The sequence below is a fragment of the Gossypium arboreum genome, chromosome 7, assembly GCF_025698485.1.
Source record: "Gossypium arboreum isolate Shixiya-1 chromosome 7, ASM2569848v2, whole genome shotgun sequence".
NCBI lineage: Eukaryota > Viridiplantae > Streptophyta > Magnoliopsida > Malvales > Malvaceae > Gossypium > Gossypium arboreum.
The window spans coordinates 105,179,709-105,202,398 of NC_069076.1; the positions used below are offsets into that span (position 1 = coordinate 105,179,709).

The 22,690-nt window shown below is 31.4% G+C and overlaps 1 protein-coding gene and 1 long non-coding RNA gene across 2 annotated transcripts; one reads left to right on the top strand and one right to left on the bottom strand.

The window, feature by feature from the left end:
- Positions 1 to 7,408: 7,408 nt before the first annotated feature.
- LOC108485354 (uncharacterized) lies at positions 7,409 to 8,594 on the top strand. Its single transcript, XR_001871298.2, has 2 exons — positions 7,409 to 7,937; positions 8,230 to 8,594. It is a non-coding gene; the product is annotated as an uncharacterized LOC108485354 (long non-coding RNA).
- Positions 8,595 to 11,610: 3,016 nt separating this feature from the next.
- LOC128295465 (leucine-rich repeat extensin-like protein 3) lies at positions 11,611 to 12,302 on the bottom strand. The gene is made up of 2 exons (XM_053031052.1): positions 12,111 to 12,302; positions 11,611 to 11,988 (listed from the first exon to the last, which is right to left on the bottom strand). The coding sequence occupies exons 1-2, from the start codon at positions 12,300 to 12,302 to the stop codon at positions 11,611 to 11,613; spliced, it is 570 nt and encodes a 189-aa protein (XP_052887012.1).
- Positions 12,303 to 22,690: the final 10,388 nt, after the last annotated feature.

Below are 22,690 nucleotides of genomic sequence, written 5' to 3' on the forward strand. Positions count from 1 at the left end.
TAGTCGGTTAGTCGGATATAATTGGCATGCCATAGGATATGGAAGAGTACGGGTTTTTGCCGGCCTTCGATCGAGCACTTATATGCCAACTCATCATTATCGTTATCGTTCTCATTACCGATTCGACACTTTGTGTGTCGAATCTTTATCATTCTTATTCTGATTCAAGATTTTGTGTGTTGAATATCGCTATCGCCATCGCCATCGCTACCAATTCTCGATTCTTGATTAGGTATCAGTATCAGTTAAGGCACATTGTGCCGCACTGGTGTGTTGGTTGAAATCCGTGTATCCGTCGAGTCCGAGTCAAGTTAATAGGGCAAATAAAATAAATCTACTGATAAAACTAAATTTGAATGATATGGTATATGTAAAAGTTGAGAATTGAAATAAAGAAATAAGAATGGTATATATATAATCGAATGATAACGTAAAAAGATTGATTTGTTCATTAAGTGATGATAATTGTAATGTACAAGTATGTGTGTGATTTAATGTATTTAATTATAAACTGAATTATAGTGATACCACTAAGTATATGCATACTCAGCGTACGGTTGTTTCCGTGCGTAGGTTGTAGAAGTTAAGTACTGAACCAGCATCTAAAGCCAGACCCGACTTCAGCAAACTTTTGGTGATGTATATTTTCTTTTGGTAATGTGGCATGTACATAGGATGTGTATAAAGGTTATTATGTTTTGAATATAAATGGTTTAAAATGTTAGTATTACAAGTCTAAAAATTATAATGAAAAAGTTTATCCATTTCAATTTAATTAGTACAATGATAAATTTAAATTGATATTATATTGATTAAATTGATTAGAGGTATTTAGAATAGAAAATGAATGTGTGAAATAATTTGGTTGAATTGGTTATGCTTGAAATGGATATGGTTTTAATTGCAGGGGGTTTTATGTAAAAATAAGCGTAAATGTCATTAAATTTAAAAATTAAAAAATAAAAATTAGAGTACTTAAACGAGTCCCATTTCACTTAAATGTATGTTTTAGACTTTGAGAGTTTGATATAGGGATTTAGTAATTAAATTATGCTATGAATGTTATTTTATTTGTGAATTATTCATAAGTTGACTGATACGTCCAGTAATGCCTCGTAACTCTGTTCCCGCGACGGTTCGGGGTTAGGGGTGTTACAACGGGCATTCTTCACTACATAAGTTCTTTCCCAGTTTGGTGTCCACTTTCCTTTGAAAGTCATTTTGTATAAAAAGTATATTTTTCACCGCCAGGTCCCCCTCGTGGAATTCTCTAGGATGAACCTTTCTGACGTAAGCTTGCATCATTCATTTCTGGTACATTGGGCCATGATAGATGGCTTTCAACCTCTTTTCTTCAAATTCAACTGATCATATCGGGATTGGATCTATTCTGCTTGATCCAACTTCAACTTTGACAAGACTTGGCCAAAAGAAATCTCGTTTTCAAAATCATTTCTATCATTAAGCAAACGAGCAATGTATTGCCCCGGCGAAGGTTCTAGCCGACATTCGATAAGTATAGAGGGTAAATGGTAACTTTTTTATGCCAATCTTTACAAGCCTCGATTATCTTCCATGATTTTTTGTTGCATTATGATATGGCGTCTGATCTTTGAACAGATTGCCAACTTCTGACATTGGATCTTTCTGACGTTCTTTATCGGCACCTAATCTCTTTCACTCTCTTTTTTTTTGAGTCTGATGACTATCGACTTAGTAACATTGGCATACGACATGACTTTCACCCTTTCCGTGAATTAATCGACGACCTCAAAGATGAATCGATATCGGTTAGAAGCTTTTGACGAGATCAGCTTCATAATATCCATGCCCCATATATAGAAAATCTGTGAATAAATTAATGAGACATAAAAGTCTTGTCTTCTTTCGTTTGGCGTTCGCAGCTTTACTGATACAATCCCCTTCCATGTTGGATCAACAGCACTCGAACCTCATGATTAGTCTGGCTAACGTAAAACCATTAGCATATGTCCTCCTGACACTTATATGGACCCTTTTTAGCATCCACAGGCCTTAGTAGTCCAGGCATATCTTGATACGATCATGTGAAAATATCTTAGTATTCTTGGCATCTCGCTTTGTCTCTGTGGTGTTATACACTCCAATCTTTATCTCTTTTTCTTCTCTCAGGTTCACGACATCCATTGCCCCTTTGTAAGGTAGGATCTATTTCTCATCTTGTTCTACCATCCTTGACAAATCAGGAGATAGGCTACAATCTCTATCATCTTCAAGGTCCTGAGATCCCTCTAGAAACATATTTTGCTCAAAAAGAGACTCGAAATTAGTGACAGCGTCACTCACGTCATTGATATCTGAAGACCTATTATAGGTTCGAAGGCAGCTTCCAAAGAATAAATGATTCTAAGGATGATTATTTGTATGGTATGATCATGAATGAAAGAATCTAAGAATAATCGTTTGTACAATATGAAATGGAAAGAATAAAAGAATATTTACTCAAAACGATAACAAACATGTATTTCATTGAAATAAAGATTTTGGATATAAGCCTATTTTACAAAAGGATTCTTGTTGCTTCTAGGCTTAAAACAACAAGTGTGTTTTGAATATTACTCTAGATTAGCTCTAAAAATACAAGGATCTCTTTCATAGTCCCATTGTTCAAAACACTCTAAGTACGTAAGGGCAGAAGATTGGAAAAGTCTACTCCCGGGTTCTCTCTTCTGATACCTCGTTAATGTTCGGATTCCCCAATACCAGGTCTTATACTAGACTCTTGAGCTCGTTGTACCATTGGATTTCATGCCCCTATCCATCATGGAACTCATAATGTCCACCCTTTTAACAGAAAGGTTGGATAACAGATTTCCTGCTCCAGAGGGATCTTCGAATTTCACGATACCCAATTTGATAAATCTTTCGATTAGCTTCTTAAAAGCGGTACAGTTCTTGATAGAATGCCCCGTGATTCCCGCATGGTATTCACATTACCCGCTTGCATCGTACCATTTAGGGTATGGAGGCTGTATTGGTTCTATGTAAAAAAGGGATACAACATGTGCGTCGAATAGAATACGGTACAACTCCCTGTACGTGATTGGGATGGGCGCGAATTAGGGTTTTTATGAGTTTGATCTTCGATTAGGTTCTTGCCTTTATTGAGGCCTGATGGCTGGTAGTTACCGTCCTTGGCTGGCTTACTATAATCGGCTCCGAACGACCTCTGTCATACCTACTCGTGCTATTTGCTTTCTTTTCTTTCTTCTTCGGGGCCTTTAAAATCCACTCTTTCTTTTCCTTTGTTTCTGCCAGAACAACCGGTTTGGCTTGATCATCTTCCGAATTAGAACTTGAACCCATCGAGAAGTTCAACAGTGCCGAGGTATCAGCTCGATATTGGGGTCCGATAATGACGGGTACCCCTTGCATGTCTGGTTGGGTCAGGACGTTTATTGGGGTAAAACCTGGGGAATAGACGATCTCTTCATTATCATCCTCACTCTTGACCACTAGACCACTCCTTTTTTCAAATTCTCGGCCAGTAACTAGGTTAACTGGCCCATCATATTTCTTTGGAGTTCTAACATTTGTTCTCGCATATCTTATTGAATTCTGATCAATTGCTCTTGCATCTGTATTTGCCTTTGCTCTATTCTCTTCAACCTTTGGTCCATATCTTTTGTCGGTTTTGAAATAATTTTACCTAATTAGGGTCCTTTTGGGAAAATTTAATGCAAATGATGCAGTGCAGTGCAAATGATGCAATGCAATGCAAATGCATGGGATGGATGCAAAGGAAAGAAAGATGTTGATTTTGAATTCAATTCCCTTAAAACAACTTTTCTAAAAAACAAATTCTTTTACATAAAACGGATTACGTATACGGCCTTGCTTTCATATTCCAGGCGATGACACTGATCCCCTTTCTTCGTTAAAGTCAAATCTTGCAAGCTTCCAATACAGGCCTCTACTAGCTCATTTTTGCTTGATCCAGGCCACCAATTACTATCCTCGCAATGTTGATTAGCTCCTTTAAGAAATTCGGGATGCGACGGCTTTTAAATAATCTTTATCAGCTTAAATCCTTAGGTGAAGTCTTGTTTTCCTTCGCGAACTGTTAGCCTTCTTCTGTCGTGTTCACTTGGACCATATTCGGACAACCGTATTGTAATCCACTTTATCAAGAAATTCATTTTCTTATAACAAACTGTTCTATTTAGTAATCGAATATGAATCAACACCTCTTTTCTATGAAGATGCAATACAATGCAGTCATCAACAAAATAAAAACAAAATACGTTAGTACAGGAGAAATAAATGACAAATAAAACACCTATTCGGGTGATCACTAAAGGTTCGGAGTGGCTCTACCTAGGGTAAGCTCCTAGGTCTCACTATATGTGGCTCGGTTCTAGAGTAAAGGTACCCGAACCAGCAGATTCCTCGATCCTCATCCATTATAGGCTCATACGGATCGAGTTCAGTTCAGGGGAATACATTTTCCTATGACCATGCAGAGATGAAAATCTCACGAAATCATAGGTATGGATGTATCCCAGAAGTAATCCACTAGCCCATACGGAGATGAAAACCTCATGAAGGCGTAGTTTCTCACTCACACTTAGAGGGTGTGACCACAGCGGTCATGCAATAAAATGCATTATTATTCTACAAGATCCGAACCAAAACGATCATACAATCAAATGCAGTTGAAAGAATCATGATTTTCAAAACAAAATTTCAATTTTTTCGACAAAAGGACAACGAATAATCAATTTTATAGCTCGACTCTCAATGTCCCCAGCAGAGTCGCCAAGCTATCGAAACCATTTTTAAATTTTAAGAAAAACGGGAGATCGACTTTTAAAAGAACGAAAATGAGAATGGAGTCGCCACCAATCTTTTTTTGTTTAGGTGTGATTGGATCACCAAGAAGTTTGGTCATTTTAATAAAACATTTTGGCTTATTAAAACAACAATTTTGGTCTACATAAATATGAGAGAACAGGTCCGGGAGTCGGTTACGTATGAGGAAGGGTTAGCACCCTCATTACGCCCAAAATTGGTACCAAATCGATTAGATACTGTCTTTATGTCTAAGATTTAAAAATGTTTTTTTTTTGAAATGTGGTTCCTTTTATAAATATTTGAATAGCCCAAATTGGTCATCAAAATTCTCTTGTTTCGGAGAAATACAGCATCACATCCAGCACGATAGGACGCGATCCTTTATACCATTGAAGACACGATAAATTTCGATTTTCAAAAGTTTATATGTTGAAAATAACAAAAGGATGCCTAATTATTTAGTCCGACGAAAAACCGAAGCCCAGCACAGTAGGGCACGATTCCTCGAATTTTCGAACATTGAACATTACCCTGCCTTAGAAAACACGAGTGAAATTCCAAAGGAATATTTGATTATTTTGAACAAATGGGAAATCGAAACCCAGCACGATAGGGCACGACTCCCCGAATTCCCAAAAACCGAATATTACCTTCGCTTTAAAGAGTTTTTAAAGACATAGTGAAATTCTAAAGGGATATTCGATTATTTTGAACAAACGGGAAATTGCAACCCCGCACGATAGGGCACGCCTCCACGAATTTCCAAACATCGAATATTTCTTTCATTTTAAAGAGTTTTTAGAAAATATGAGTGAAATTCTAAAGGGACATTCGATTGTTTTGAGAAAACGAGAAATCACAACCCAGCACAATAGGGCACGATTCCGCGTATTGCCAAATATCGAACATCGCCTTCGTTTTAAAGGATTTTTAAATGAATGATTGTAAAAATAGCTTAAAATGCGTTAATACGGCTTGAACTAAAACGAAATCAATCTTAAAGATTTGGACCTTATAAAACCAAATTTCATAAACTAAGTGGAAAATAATGATATGGGATAATATACTCACATGAGATACAATCAATTAACAAGCTAATAATTAAGTATAACTAACCTAAAAAATATAACCCGACTAGGATCATGCATGGGAAATAATTGATATAATAATGCAATGACGAAAATAATAACAATACAACACAACCAAAATAATACACACAACAATATGCCACAATAATATACATAACATGATATAAAATAATCAAACCAATATGTGGAAAGCAAAAATAAAAATGTAATATGAAACAAGTTTAAAGTAGTGATAAGCACATGGTATATATGATGTATGAGTTGATGGATTGATCAATTAAAACCATTTGTAAAGACAAGCTTAATATACACATGGAACCATTAAAATATGTATTATAGAATGAATATCTTTAAAACACATAATATATATAAGTTGACAAATTTATGAGAAACTAAGGATATATAATTTTGAAATAGATATTATAGAATAAAAGTTTGAATCGAATTATATGTAAAATATTTTAAACACAATTCATTTAAAATTGACAATGTACATGACAACTTAGATAATAAAATATAATATGAAAGAATAATACATGGTGGGATATAATACACAATAGTGATAAGCTTACATCCAAACAATAATAATCGAAAATATGAAAACTAAAAAGGTAGCTATTTAAAGTAACAAATCAGAAGAAAACTATAACAAGTTATCAAACATAGATAAGTAGAATTAAATAGCAACACAAAAGACTAATGGGCAATATGAAATAATAATATATGAAATAATATAAAAACAACACATATAACATATAAAACAATATGAAAACTAGGAGACAATATTATACAAAACGATTTAAAAACTACATAAGAAATTAAAAGAGGAATAACACATGCTAGAATTTGAAATAATTTATATGTATAAAATAAAAACTAATAATATCCGAAAGATTATTAAAATAGATGCTATGAAAGAGGAGTTTGGATCGAATACTGTACAAAATATTTTAAAAACGAAACATGTCTATTTACGGTTGATAATATACATACAATGAGGAATAAGATTAACACCAATAACATATAAATGGTGACAACAATATTTGAAAGAGTCTTAGATAACAAAGATATATGATAAAATACGTTTTAAGGAATAAATTATATACAAAACAAAATTAAAAGGTATATACACAAAATAGTTTAAGATAAATAGCATATATAAAAAATATTGAAAGTAAATAATACGTAAAATAGTTTAAAATAACTAATACATGTACAACTTTAAAATGGGTGATAGTTTTAAAATGATTAAAAATACGTAATATGTAAAAAACTTAAAGTAAATAATAATAGAACAGTTTAAAATAAGTAATGTAAACAAAACTTAAAATATATAATAATGATAAAACAATTTTTTTTTAAAAAAATGAATAAACAAGACGGATTAGGGACTAAAATACAACTTAGTCGAACTTTTAGGGTAAATTTAAAATAAAAAGAAATCAAATCAGATTTAAGGAGTAAAATAACAAACGCGCAAAGGTGCAAGGACTGAAGAGAAAATTATCCCCAGCACTCATGCATGCTGTCCACTCAGTACCAAAATGGGACAAACGCAAAAACCATGGGGTCAAATTGAAAACGCAAAAGAAAGAGCAAAGGGGGCGAATTGAAAGCAAGTAGCAAAGTGGAAGGACCCGCAGCACAAATAACTCATAAGGCGTGAAAACACGCGGGTCATGGCCTCCATCTGGTCGGGTCGCGCGGGTCATGGCCTAAACGGTGCCGTTTTGAGGCCATTGACATTGGCCTAAAACGACGTCGTCTGATCAACGTACAAAAGCAAGAAGAAAGAAAAAAAAAGAAAAATCATTCTTTTATCTCTTAAAAAAAAATCAAAACACCCCCAAATTCTCTTAAAACAAGTTTCAGAACCCCTTTTTTCTTCAAAACTTTCCAACCTCTCCTCCCTCTCAGTTGACTCGTGGGCTTCACCGATGCCAAACGCGCCTCCACTCCGTCACGGTTCTGACCAGATCCACAAGGATCCGTCGACCAAGTCGTCCCCAAAAAAAGGTAAATAAACCCTCTTTCCTTTGATTCGTCGAATGGATTCAAAATAGAGTAAAAAAAAAAAGAACAAGAACAAAGAAATAATCTGTGAATCACCTTGAAATCTTTGCTTTTTTATAGTTGATTGTTTCGTATCTCTATTTCAATGTGCGTCGTGTGCGTGTTTGTTACATTCCCTTCTTTGGCTTTTGTAGTCGAAAGCAAAAATAAAGAAAAAAGAAAAAGAATACAAAAAAAAAAATTGCTCATTTTTCCTTGTCTCTGTTTTGCTGTTGTCCCTTTTGTTTTCTTGCAGGTACGGAGGCACTAGATGGCGTGTACGGAAGTGGTACGGTCGTGTCGATGTGGAGATGCAGACGAGGGCTGCTGCGAGGCTGTTGCGGCTCAATAGGGTGACCTAGGGTTCCTGTTAGTGTTTTAATTTTGGGCCATTTGAGCCTTGTATTTCTGGGCTGGTGCTTGGGTTGTAATTAGGTTAATTTGGGCCTTTTTGATGTCTAAATGGACTTGGACTGGATTATTTGGTTTTATTTATTTTAGCTTTATTATTTATTTTTTGTTTGTAACGGGCCGGGAAAATTTGGCCCACGACACCTTTTATTTTAGTACTCTACTTTGTAGGCCAGAAAATAACAAGAACAAATAAACTGATTTAAGTAATCAGCATAGTGAAGCAAGAAATCTTTTTAGGGCCGAAATTATATTATAATTTTACAATAATAAAAATGTAATTTTATTTTTATTAATTAAAATTTTAAAAATTTTAAAGGATTTAGATGAAAAATTTTCTATTTTAGGGGGGATGGGACCCCTACCAAGCTCCCTAGATACACTCCGGGTAATTAGATATTTAATATTGCAACTTGATGAAGACAAGGGATTTGAGTCAATTTCAGGTTCGAATTATTTCATGTGTGAACAATTTTGAGTTATTTTATTAAAATTATTTCAATTTTGGATCATTTCAAATTGGCTATAATAATTATTTGTTTGAGCCGTTTTAAATTTGGATAATTTTGGACAATTGTAATAGTGATTGTTCTTTTTTTATATTCTTAATGCCCGTTTTATAGTCCATATTTATGGTTTGTAGTTGCCCTTTCCAATATGTCGTCTCCAAGACTAGAACTTACGTTCTCTCTTAATCAACCCCCCTGAGTGAAATTTAAATTTTGGTCCTTTAAAATTTATAAAGTTTTAAATTAATATATAATTAAATTGCACTTTGACCCCCCAAAATGATAAAAAAAATTATTTAATTCTTTAAAAAATTATAAAGATATAAGCTTTTAAAATAATAAATTTATATTTTAGTTCTCAAAAAATTATAAAACTTAATTTTGGCCTCAAAAATTTATTGCCTTCACTCTTATCTTTAGGTATATAATATGTCTTAGCACTAAACTCAATACTTATTGGTAATGTAATACTACAATATAGAGCATTTAATTTTATATGAAACACATTTAATGGACTCAACCATCACAACTGAGAGCCTGCATGTCCTACTCAAATGAAGCACCAACATAAGTACCAATTGAGGAAGAGTTGGGTTTATTGTTTTCTTGCCACTTTGTTGAGAAAAAAAAGGACAATAGTCAACAGAAATGGCCACCGATTGTGGTGTCTATGGATTTCAACTTTTAAATTTCATATTCAAAAAGGGCAAAAAAAAGAAAGAAAAATGCCGAAAAATCATTAATTGCACTAGTGGTTTTTAAATTATGACAGATATTAAATTAATCTCGAATTTAGGTTTAAAATTTAGAATTTAAATTAAATTTTAAAATATTAATATTACAACAACGGATGTTAAAAGTCAACTTAAATCTAATTAAAATATATTTAAAACACTTGATAAAAAGAATATAAATATCAAACACGTGAACTTTATTTTAATATGTAATATCATTTGTAAACTTAGATTGGATACAATTCTATTAATGACATTTAGATTTTAATCATTTTACATAAATTACCAACATATGAGACACCATTTTTAGTTTTAGTTTACTTAATGTATATACAAATAATTATAATAATTTAATATAAAAATAAATAATTTTTGTTTCAAACGTAAAATTATAATTAATTTTTACGTGTATAATTAAAAAATAAAATTTCACTTTCATTGCACCACACCAAATCAAAATTTATTGATCGAATTATATATAAAATTAAAATTCATATATAATTTGAAATATATATTGACGAATAAAATTTTATCTAATTTGTTCATAAAGTAAGCACATTTGTGCTTATAATTTGATACGCTTAATTTAAATATTTTTTCATATTTAGAATTAAATTAATTGATGTAAAATCTTAATTAGCAAATTACTAATAGTGATTCGGTAATTTTGGATAAGATAGGTGGATAATGGAATAGAGATTTAGTGATAAGAGTTTACGAACTTTGTAGGAAAGATTGACGGGTGAATATACAAAAGATGTAAAAAGAAAAAGACATTCAGTGTAAACTGGAAAATTTAAACCCACCAGCATTAAGGGTTGCACATGGGACTAAATCCCAACAACATTGATTAAATGCTTAAAAATTGATGGCATATTGAATCTACCACCAATTAAGGAAAGGGCAAAAATAAACTTGAAAATGGCCCCCTTTTTAGGGTCCCACTAATCATCTCAATTACCACCAACCTCCTCGATAGAAATTCCAGGGAGCTTTTCATAATCCACTCATACAAAACTATTTTAAAAAACCCAGAATTTTTAAGCCAAAAAAACTGGAAAATGCTCCCTACACAATGTTAAAAGAGTAAAATTTTTTATAGGAAAAGTCAAATTACATGGAAGAAGAATGTAGAAGGTATGAATGAAGCAAAGGAGAATTGATTATGAATGGCTAAGTGATGATAAAGTACATGTAAAATGTTCATGAGAATATACTATAAACGAAAAATAAGAGAGAATAATAACAATAATAAAAAGAAAAAAGCCCACAAACTAGAAGCAAGATAGCAACATGAAGCAAGTGTTGCTTGTTGCTACCATTGTAAGGGCTTTAGATTACTATGGTTTTTCTTTTTTTTGGAAATTCATCCCTATACATACATCTTTCCTTTCAACCTACACTCTTCTCTTCTTTTATTTTCACAACTCCAAATATCAAATAATTTATGGGAGAGAATTTCTCCTCTTTTTGGGGTTTTTTTTATCAAGGTTAGAGGAAACTCTTGAAAGAATCAATAGAAAGGTGGCGGTGGAGGTGAAGCGTATGATACTCCGATTACTGGTGGAAGTGGCCCTTCGTATACGGGAGCCGGTGGAGGTGATGGTGGTGGAGGTGAATGATAATGGATTGGTGGGGGTGGGGGTGAAGGTGATGGAGGTGGTTTGTAATGAATTGGGGTGGGGTGATGGTGATGGTGGCGGCGGTGATGGCGTGTACTCTACACATGGTGGTGGTGGTGGTGGAGGTGGCTCAATACATGGAGGAGGTGGGGAATAAACAGGAGGTGGTGGTGGTGGTGGAGATAAGTATGGATAAATTGGTGGAGGAGGTGAATGTGGTGGGTGTGGTGGAGAATGTACAGGAGGTGGCGGTGAATGGTGTGGCGGTTGCAGGGAGTTATAGTAGTAAGGAACTGGTGGAGGTGGGGAAAACAATGGAGGTGGAGGAGGGGTGAATTTGGTGGTGGAGGAGGTGGAGACCTCACACAGTATACTGGTGAAGGTGGTGGAGGAGATGGTGGAGGTGGTGATGGATAAGTAGGTGGCGGGGTGATAGTGGAGGTGGGGATGGAGGTGGTGGTGGTGGAGAGTAAACTGCTGGTGGTGGTGGTGGTGGTGGAGGTGGAGGTGAATAAACAGGTGGAGGTGGAGATGGTGGCGGTGGAGGAGGAGAGTACACAGGTGGCGGCGGAGGTGGAGGTGGTGAAGGGGAGAGGAGGGGAGAGTATACTGGCGGTGGTGGCGGCGGAGGTGGTGATTGTGGAATAAAACAGGCGATGGGGGTGGCGGTGACAGCACAACAACCGGCGGCGGAGAAGGCGGAGGAGGAGACGGCAAAGAAGGAACAAAAGGAGCACATCTAAATGAATTACAATCCACCGGTCTAGACAAGAAAGACCTACATTGAGCAGCACTCCGTTGTAAAGGCCTCGCAGGCAAACAGTTCCTCCTATCGTCAAAAGCACGTAACCCCAAACAAACCGGCGGTTCTCCGGTGAAGAAATTATACGAAAACGTGAAATTCTCCAACTTCGGCAACCGACAAATACTTGCTGGAATCTTCCCAGACAACATATTATGTGCCACATTAAGCTGTTCAAGACTCACCATTCCCCCAATTTGCTCCGGCAAAGTACCCATTAACTCATTAAAGCTAACATCAAAAAGAGTCATATTTCTCAACCCCCCAATTTGCTTCACTTTTCTTGTGATCTATGTTTGGATAACGTGTTTACCCTTGCTTTAGCTGTTTTGAACTTTGTTAAAATCTTAATTAACAAATGTCAGATAACTTAAAGGAAAAAAAAGTGAAAAAAAAAAACAGAATAACTATGTTTGTAGCTATTTGACAAAAGAAAGAAAAAAGGGTTTGATTTTACGCAAATAACGTCAATCAAGGAGCCTTTGTTGCTCCAAATCAATGGCTAACAACAAATATTTTGGATGTTCATTTCCCATAATTATAGACTGGTCTTCCTTTTACAGAATTTAAATTGAAAAAAGCAACAAAAAGTTAGCTTATGTTTGAATGGGGTTCTAACAAAGGAATTGGACAGACAGGCTTAGCATCTAATCAGTTTGGTTTTGTAAATTAAATTACAAAGAATATTATTACAAACGATGTTTCTGGTTGGAACCAAGCATGTTAGGTACAACAAATCTGGCTAGGATGGCGCCCGGGTAAGCAGGGGCCTCAAAAATGGTGATCCATTTATGTTACACATGTACGCTCCGCCACTAGGATACCTTTGTGAAGGCATCATAATCTCTTAACTTCGCCATACAAATTGTTTTGCTACATCACAAGCTAACCATTTCAGACAATTAGACTACTACCGCTGGACTGGACTAATCAATTAAATTGGGAATTAGTTGGTATACAAGTATAAATATAAGTGTTGAATCCATCTCTAATAGGTGAATCGATTTTATAATTTTTTTAATAATTTATTTAATTATTGTTGGTCTGACAATTAATTTAATTAAATCAAAATTAATGATTTGATTGATTCGACAATTGATGTTTGAATTGAATTAGGAACTGATTGGAGTATCGATTTAAAGAGTGATTTGAACCGATCAGATTAAGAACTAATACGAACTAATTGAACTGTAATTTTAAAAAAATAAATAAATTTAATCAAATCAATTCAATTGATTGAACTAACAACTTAATTGATTTAACCATCGCTCAATTTAAAACATATTAAATTTAACCATCAATCCAATTATTAAATATTACTAACAAAATATCAATTACTTATCACATGTAATGTAATCATCCCATGTTACATAAGAAAGAATCAAGAAGTGGCCACCTAGCCTATTAGGAGGCGATACATGACAAGGGAAGCTGACCCATATTTATATCTCGCTACTGAGCAAGGGAGGTCCACACATAGACACTTTCCTTCAAGCCCCAACCCCCTTTTTTCATCCTCCCTACCTTCTTGCTCCTTCTCCTCTCCAGCCTTACTCTTCCATCAATCCCTACGACTTTCAACCCAAATAAGGTAAATCGACTCTAACTTCCACGCCACTTTTGATATCAACAAAGTTAATACAATGAAAATTTTGTACTTATACACTCTAAAATTTATAATTTAGTTTTGGCCCTCCCTAAAAGAAAGTTTTAACTTTGTCCCTTTATTTGGTCTTTATTCTTCCAAACATGTCCATCATGGATTGCCTACATTTAGGCCTAGTTCGGGAGAACAATTTTGCAAGTGACGTGGCACAAAATCATTAACGCATCTTTGCATTGAATTTCTAAAATTTTGGAAGTCTTCAATTAAAAGTTGAAGGGCTTAATGAGAATTTTTTAAAACTTTAAGGTATTAATTAAAATTTTCAAAAGCCTAATAAAAATTTTCAAAAATATTTAGATAGGCCAAGGCTCTCGGCTCCCGTTATGGTCTGTCTATACACAAAAATTGCAAAGGCAAGCCGAACACAATTTATAAAAGAATTTGAAGGTAGGGACATTGGCCCCTTTGTTCCTTCCAACACGAGAGGATAGGTAGTGTCAGGTAAAAATATTAGTAAAATTATCATTTTTTTAATTACGGTATGTTTTATGTTCATTTTACGATTCGTGAATATTAAATTTTTTGATATTTATTATTGTTCTTTTTAACGATATCGTTTTTAAAAAGAGAAATTGAATTCTCTTGTTAAAATTTTAATATACTTTACCATTACACTTAACACTTGTTAATAATAAATTACATTTTCATCTTTCAAAATCATATAATTCAATATCATTCTTCAATATAAAATTTTTGGACATTCAATGGCAAAATCGTATAGGCATATTGCATTTTCAATAAAGAACAAAAGTTCGAGATCTTAAAAATAATATTGTTAGGTGGACAACCATGAAATATGAACCTTGAATATAAATTATAAAAGCAGACATGAATAATTATAATAATAAAAAAGCTTATATGGAGTCCTCACTTTATACCTAGACATTCAATCATTTTATGGACCCAAAAATGGTATAATTACCATTTAAACTCTTCAAAGTTTTGTGAAATTATAAATTAATATAATAACCACAAATCAGTAATTCATTACTAACTTTTTAAAACAAATTTTTAGTTTCTCCTAAATTCACTCAAAAAGTCATATAATATTTTTAGGAGATTTGACTATTTTTTATTAGTGAATAATTCTAATTACATCCTCAAATTATCGGTGTTATATTAATTAGGTTCTTTTGCTATTAAAATTATTAATTTAACTATTAAATGATACATCAAATCTTATATGACATAACCTAAAATGAATATTGTTAAAATGCATGTTGTCAAAATCTTGATTTTGAAGTTTTCGGAACTTTTACGGATGCTTTATCGTTCAGTCTCTTTTTTTAGTTTTAATTTATTTTTAGTCTTTACTTTTAAAAGTTATGCTGCAATATCGTTTTTATTTTTTAATATTTTAAATTTAGCTATATAAGATTTGACATATCATTTAACAGTTTTAATAACAAAATGACTTGATTGATATAACTTGAATAATTTGAAGATATAATTAAAACAGAACTAATTTACAATGAGGTTTGAGAAGTGAGAACTCATAAAAAATAAAACTCGAAATTTGATGGTTAACATGTCAAATCTCCTTTAGAAATCCAAACAGAAAATAACATTGATGGCCCAAATAAATAGATATTATCATCTTGTTTAATGAACATGTATGTCATCACTACTTTCTCAAAGAGAAACTAATAGGCCCAAATATGAACACTAGGCCTAAATTACACCCATGGGCTTGTTAATTGTGGCTCATGTAAAATTTTTAAAAATTTTGGAGGCGTTAATTAAAATTCCAAAAATTTGAAGGGTTCTTAATTGAAATTTTAAAAAATTGAAAACCCCAAGGCACCCTGGCTCCATTATAGTCAGCCTCTTGTTATTATTAGGACTTCTAACATATGTTTATAAATATTAAATTTTGATTTTGATTTAATTGTGTATATTTAAAAAATAAAATTATTTATTTATTTTTATATTATAATTATTTATGTATGTAATATATAAATGTAAAATAGTATTATATCGATAATAATGTTAGATGTTTATAAATATTAAATCAAACTAAAATGATATGCACAAACCTAAAGTTCATGTATAACATTGTATTTTAAACCAAAGTTTATGTGTAATTTTAGGATTCATTCTTATGTTCTTCCCCATAAAATAAGATGATACATTTGAAATGTAAATTTTCAATATGACCTCATACTTAAGTGACTCGCTTTTAGTATCAAATTTTACAATTCAATTTATATAAATTGGATGCATCCCAAAGACCCTTAAAATTTAAAACTCGAAAAAAGTTGTCAACTGAATTTAAGGTACAATCGCAAAAAATTTCTATTACAGTGAAGTTTTAATAAACATTGAGTCCTATATTCGATCCTAGATACTATTACCCTTTAAATAAAAGATTCCAAATAGAGTTACTAATTCCATTACCAAAATTAAAGTCCTAATTAATTTTTTTCATCAAAGTCTTCAATTGTATTAATTTATGGGGACCGTATTTCATTTACTAACTTGACTCAAATTATACCGTTAAGAGGGGTGGCTTACTCTTGTTGTTGAAGTTGCATTACTAAGCCAACATCCCATCACCATCACAACAATTTAATAACCAAAAGGTTTTAGAAACTTGTTGAAAATTATGATATATTTAATTGTTGTGGTTAAAGTTATGACATGAAATTTGGATCAAGGTTAATACGGACGGCGCGTGGGCCTGAAGTTGTCGACGTTCGTCTGTTGGAGGAGTCTTGCGGGGCTCGGATGGGGACTGTATTTCATTTACTAACTTGACTCAAATTATACCGTTAAGAGGGGTGGCTTACTCTTGTTGAAGTTGCATTACTAAGCCAACATCCCATCACCATCACAACAATTTAATAACCAAAAGGTTTTAGAAACTTGTTGAAAATTATGATATATTTAATTGTTGTGGTTAAAGTTATGACATGAAATTTGGATCAAGGTTAATACGGACGGCGCGTGGGCCTGAAGTTGTCGACGTTCGTCTGTTGGAGGAGTCTTGCGGGGCTCGGATGGGGACTGGCAGCTTTGATTTGCGATGAATATAGGGCTGCTTCGGTTTTTCAATTGGAGGCAAGGGCATCCCGCTGGCTTGGGTGAATGGGGTATAGGAAGTAGAGTTGGAGAGTGACAATGGTGTTCTTGTCGAAGCTATTCGGGCTGTCTGTGCTGTGGACAGCAATCTTACTGAGTTACGCTTAGTGTCGCAAATGCTCAGTCGGAGTTGGTGGTCCGTTTACCGTAAATCCAACAAACTGCAAATCTGGTCGCTGATCATATGGCCAAACTTGCACATGCTGATATTGGTTTAATGCAAGTGTTTGCAGAACCACTCGGATCAGTTTTACGGATTCTGGCGGAAGACAACTCCAGTTTTGTAGTTGGTGCTAACTAGTCCTGTTAACTAGTTTCCATTCAACCCAAAAAGAAAATAAAAAATTATGAAATTGAAATTTATTTTTTCTTCGTTCTCAATCATATTCAATCATAATAAATTTGTATATTAATTAAATACTTAACATCATTTAAAAATTATTCCATATCATTATTTTAGTGGTAATAATTGAACGTAAAATCAATTTAGATTTATTAATAATATTACAAAAAAAAACTAAATTAAATCAAATTGAGATGAGTAAAACTTTAAAAATTTTAAATAACTTGATGAAAATTTCTAAAAGTTTTGAAAGAAAAGATACCTTGACTCTTATTGTAGTTCTGTTAAAATTATTAGAGTTACAATTTAGGGTTAATATTTGTTTCATTGATAATGTTTCACAAACATGTTGTATGTCTCTCTTTTTTTTAAAAAAATTGTATTAATTTTAATATTTTATTATATCTCTATAGGACAATTTGTCAACTCCTAATATTTCTCGTGGAGTATATTTTTCTCATAAAATAATTTGATACACCTGAAATTTAAATTTGTCAATATAACTCCATTTTTAAGTGCTTGGCTCCTAGTATCAAATTTTACAATTCAATTTTATATTAGATTAGATACTTTTTAAAGAATTTATTTTGTTTCAAATAATCACGAATTATAACTAATTAACATTCCGAATAAAATTATCAATTGAATTCATAATACAATCGTTATAGATTTTCAATATAAACATCACCTACCTTTCCTTATATATATAAATCCATGATGTTGATCAATGATTCCAAGACCCAAAATTCAACTGTATTAAATTATGGGGACCTTATTTCATTTACTAACTTGACTCCAATTAGACCATTAAGAGGGTCGTGTACTCTTGTTGTTGAAGTTGCATTACTAAATCCAGCACCCCATCTCTGTCACAATGACTAAAAAGCTTTAGAAACTTAGAGACTTAATTTCTCTATTTTTATAATTTTATTAGTAGGCCTACAATCATGATATATTTATTTGTTTCTGTTAAAGTTATAAAGTGAATTTCATTTTTTTTTTTACTATTATTCGATCATATAATTAGAGTGATATGATAGTCTAATTTATTGAATACTTAAAATTATCAATAAAAATTTACATATCAATTGAACATTTAAAACTATTTAAAAGCTTTTTCATGTCACCACTTTATTTTTTTAATATTAATCTCATCATAAGTTCGATCATATCTATTCTTTTAATAAAATGCCTAAAATTAACCATACCCTTCCCCAACCCTTAAATAGAAGAATAATAATTTCAAGTAATCGAACCCACGCCTACTAATAATGCTATAAGTCATATTAAAGTAAAACTATATATATATATATAAAGAATATTAATTTCATTATAAGTTCTTATCATATCTCTTTTTTGATACAATACCTAAAACTATCAATTGTCCCTCCCAACCCTTAAATATCAAATATTAAATTTCAATAATGTAGAAAACTAAAGCCATAATTAAACCTAAACATGTTCAAGAATGGTGCCTTTCGTTCAAGCCCAAGATTTGTCCGAATTTTGGGAGAGTTAGGACATACATATTAGAATTGAAAATGGGTTAGGATAAAAACATTAGACCTGTTTAAAATATGGGATGATTCAACTCTAAAATTCAAAACATGAGCTCGACTTAACACTTTTGAAGTTAATAATTTTTCTTTTATATATTATGAAAAATAGACATAGTATACTATAATGTAAATACTAGAAATATATTAAGTTGTTTTTGTTTATAAATTTTAAAAATAATAAATAAATAAGGATAGCAAGAGATATATATAATTACTAAATGGCTTAATATATCATTTGGTACTCGAGCTTGACACTTGTTTCTTATGTGGTATCTCGTATTATTTTTGGTCCAATTGAGTATCTATATTTGACAAAAGTTATATATTTTGGTATCCAAAGATAATGGTACTAACATTTAGTGCTTAATTCAGGTTTTCAAGATTGATTTTATGAAAGTTAATTGCTAAGATTATTAGGTTCGAATTTTTCATAATTTTTTGATATAATAAATTTAGTGCTAATTGTGAGTTTGTTTAATTTTGCATTTACTTTGTCAAATATAGTCGATAGATATGATTTAATTTAGGTTTTAGGGTTAATTTGATGAAAGTTAATTGTTAATTTTATTAGCTAATTATGAATTTTATGAAATCAACTTTAAAATCTGAATTGAACACCAAAAATTAATAATGTTACCTTTAAGTACCAAAATATATAATTTTATTAAATACAAGTACCACATAAACTAATAATATATTAAAATCGGATTTTGCCGGCTGCCCTACTCTCAACATTAACTCATCTAGATCATCATAGGATGCAAAATTACAAATCCTCTTTTAATATCTTCATCATAATGCATTATTTTTATAAGGTTACCTATTTGTAAGGATTTGTTTGTTTTAACAATACTTAGATAGCAAGTTGGGCAAAAGATTACCATAAGAACAACACAAATCATTGGGGTGGGATTTGGTAAATTGATGGGGAAATGCTTATTTTATTTAGTTTTCTTTGGTTGATTGGGGTCAATTTTTTTTATGATTTTAATATATAATTTTGTACTTGAATTTAATATATATTTAATATAGTTTGTGTGTTATTTTTAGTTCAATGTAATATTTATATTTAACAAAATTTATATATTATGGTGTTAAAGGTCACAATGATATATATATTTTTGTATTTAATTCGATTCTAATTTTGATTTCTTAAAATTCATAATCAACTAATAATATTAACAATTAACTTTCGCCAAATCAACTCTAAAACTAAAATTAAACACAAAAAATTAACATCGTTACTTTTAAGTACCAAAACATATAACTTTTTGTCAAATACAAGTATTAAATTGGACTAAAAATAGCACAAATACTACATTTAAAAAATGTCAAACTCCTATTTATAGATTCAAGTGCGTTAAAGCATATTATTCTCTTATTTATGAGTTGGAGAGAAGTTATGAGTAGTTTTAAGTATTACGTAAAAAAAACAGATAATAAACAAAAAGTTATTTTTGATAAGCAATGGCTTTATATTGTTCCATCAATACATGAAACCTAATCACAGCCAGTCCAAACACTAATTAAATGATAGTCATGCCCCATTTTTGAGGTAAAATTAAACCCAAAATTCAATTAAGTTTTACATCATTTTTTTTTTATGGTGTGCAAAGCTCTAACATCCCATGTGACTATCACCTTTTGTAGGGCCCCAGTTTCTATTTAATTTTCCCTCTTTCTGCATCTTTTGGTGAGATATAGTTTGCACCTTTGTCATTCTATTTGCAAATGGGAAATGTACAAGTAGAAGACTTGCTTGTTGGCTTTGCTTTTAATTTAATTTAAACAAATAGAATTGAAGCTCAAAATTGACAATGTTATGAAATTCTTTAATGCCATCTCATTTTTAATTTTTTTATTTTACTTAGATTTAGTGTTTAATAGAATCTCAATTAAATATTTAGTTGAGTTCAATAAAATTTATAAATGAAAGTATTAATTTTTTTTTATTTACAAAACTCCAACTCTGATAACATCATATGTTAATAGCCTATTTGAAATTTGAGAGCTAGGAAGGTGACCCTATATTGCCTTATGGAATGGTTCCTACATTTAACCACTGCTTTTATGGATAGTAGATTCTTCTTTTTTGGGAATATCTAACAATCATTCATAAGTTGAGATGTTTTTATATAATATAATTTTTCTTATTTTATAATATTATTAGTTTATCTAAATAATTAATAACGTTAACAATTTTAATTAAAATGTTGATATAGTTTATACTTAAAACACCTTTTCCAACAACAACAAAAAAAACCATGTGTTAATAAGTTGGAAAATGTGTTTTTGAGAAAATATTTTAATTAAACTTTAATTAGAACAAACGTGATAAAATTAGGATGATCAAATTATTTCAAATTAAAGTATAAGAATTAAATTCTAAAATTAAATATTGTATAAGGACCAAAACCAGGATTTTACCCTTTTATCTAAACTTTTCATATTTTTAGGGTAATGTACTTAATCATGCATTTATCCGCAAATGGGCTCTTCTTTCTTTGTTTGTCCATTCATCATTTAAATTATTATTGAAAGAGAACAACATTGTTCAATTTCATCCCTTTTATTTTAGTACTCTACTTTGTAGGCCGAAAATAACAAGAGCAAATAAACCGATTTAAGTAATCAAGATGGTGAAGTAAGAAATCTTTTAGGGCGAAATTATATTATAATTTTACAATAATAAAATGTAACTTTACTTTAATTAATTAAAATTTTAAAAATTTTAAAGGATTTAGATGAAAAAATTTTCATTTTTGGGGAGACGGGCCCCTACCAAGCCCCCTAGATACGCTCCGGGTAATCAGATATTTAATATTGCAACTTGATGAAGACAATGGATTTGAGTCAATTTCAGGTTTGAATTATTTCATGTTTAAACAATTTTGAGTTATTTTATTAAAATTATTTCAATTTTGGATCATTTCAAATTGACTGTAATAATTATTTGTTTGAGCCGTTTTAAATTTGGATAATTTTGGACAATTGTAACAGCGATTGTTTTTTTTTATATTCTTAATGCTCATTTTATAGTCCACGTTCATGGTTTGTAGTTGCCGTCTCCAATATGTCGTTTCCTAGACTAGAACTTACGTTCTCTCTTAAGCAGCCCCCAAGTTTTAAATTAATATATAATCAAATTGTACTTTGACCCCCCAAAATGATAAAAAAATTATTTAATTCTTTAAAAATTTATAAAGATATAAGCTTTTAAATGATAAAATTGCATTTTAATTCTCAAAAAATATAAAACTTAATTCTGGCCTCAAAAAAAATTCTTACCTTCGCTCTTATCTTTAGGTATATAATACTTATTGGTAATGTAATACTACAATATAGAGCATTTAATTTTATATGAAACACATTTAATGGACTCAACCATCACAACTGAGAGCCTGCATGTCCTACTCAAATGAAGCACTAACATAAGTACCAATTGAGGAAGAGTTGGGTTTATTGTTTTCTTGCCACATTGTTGAGAAAAAAAGGACAATAGTCAACAGAAACGGCCACCACTTGTGGTGTCTATGGATTTCAACTTTTAACATTTCATATTCAAAAATGGAAAAAAAAAAAAAGAAAAAGAAAAATGCCAAAAAATCATTAATTGCACTAGTGGTTTTTAAATTATGATAGATATTAAATTAATCTCAATTTAAGTTTAAAATTTAAAATTTAAATTAAAATTTAAAATATTAATATTACAAGAATGGATGTTAAAAGTCAACTTAAATCTAATTAAAATATATTTAAAACACTTGATAAAAAGAATATAAATATCAAACACGTGAACTTTATTTTAATATGTAATATCATTTGTAAACTTAGATTGGATACAATTCTATTAATGACATTTAGATTTTAATCATTTTTACATAAATTACCAACATATGAGACACCATTTTAGTTTTAGTTTACTTAATGTATACACAAATAATTATAATAATTTAATATAAAATAAATAATTTTTGTTTCAAACGTAAA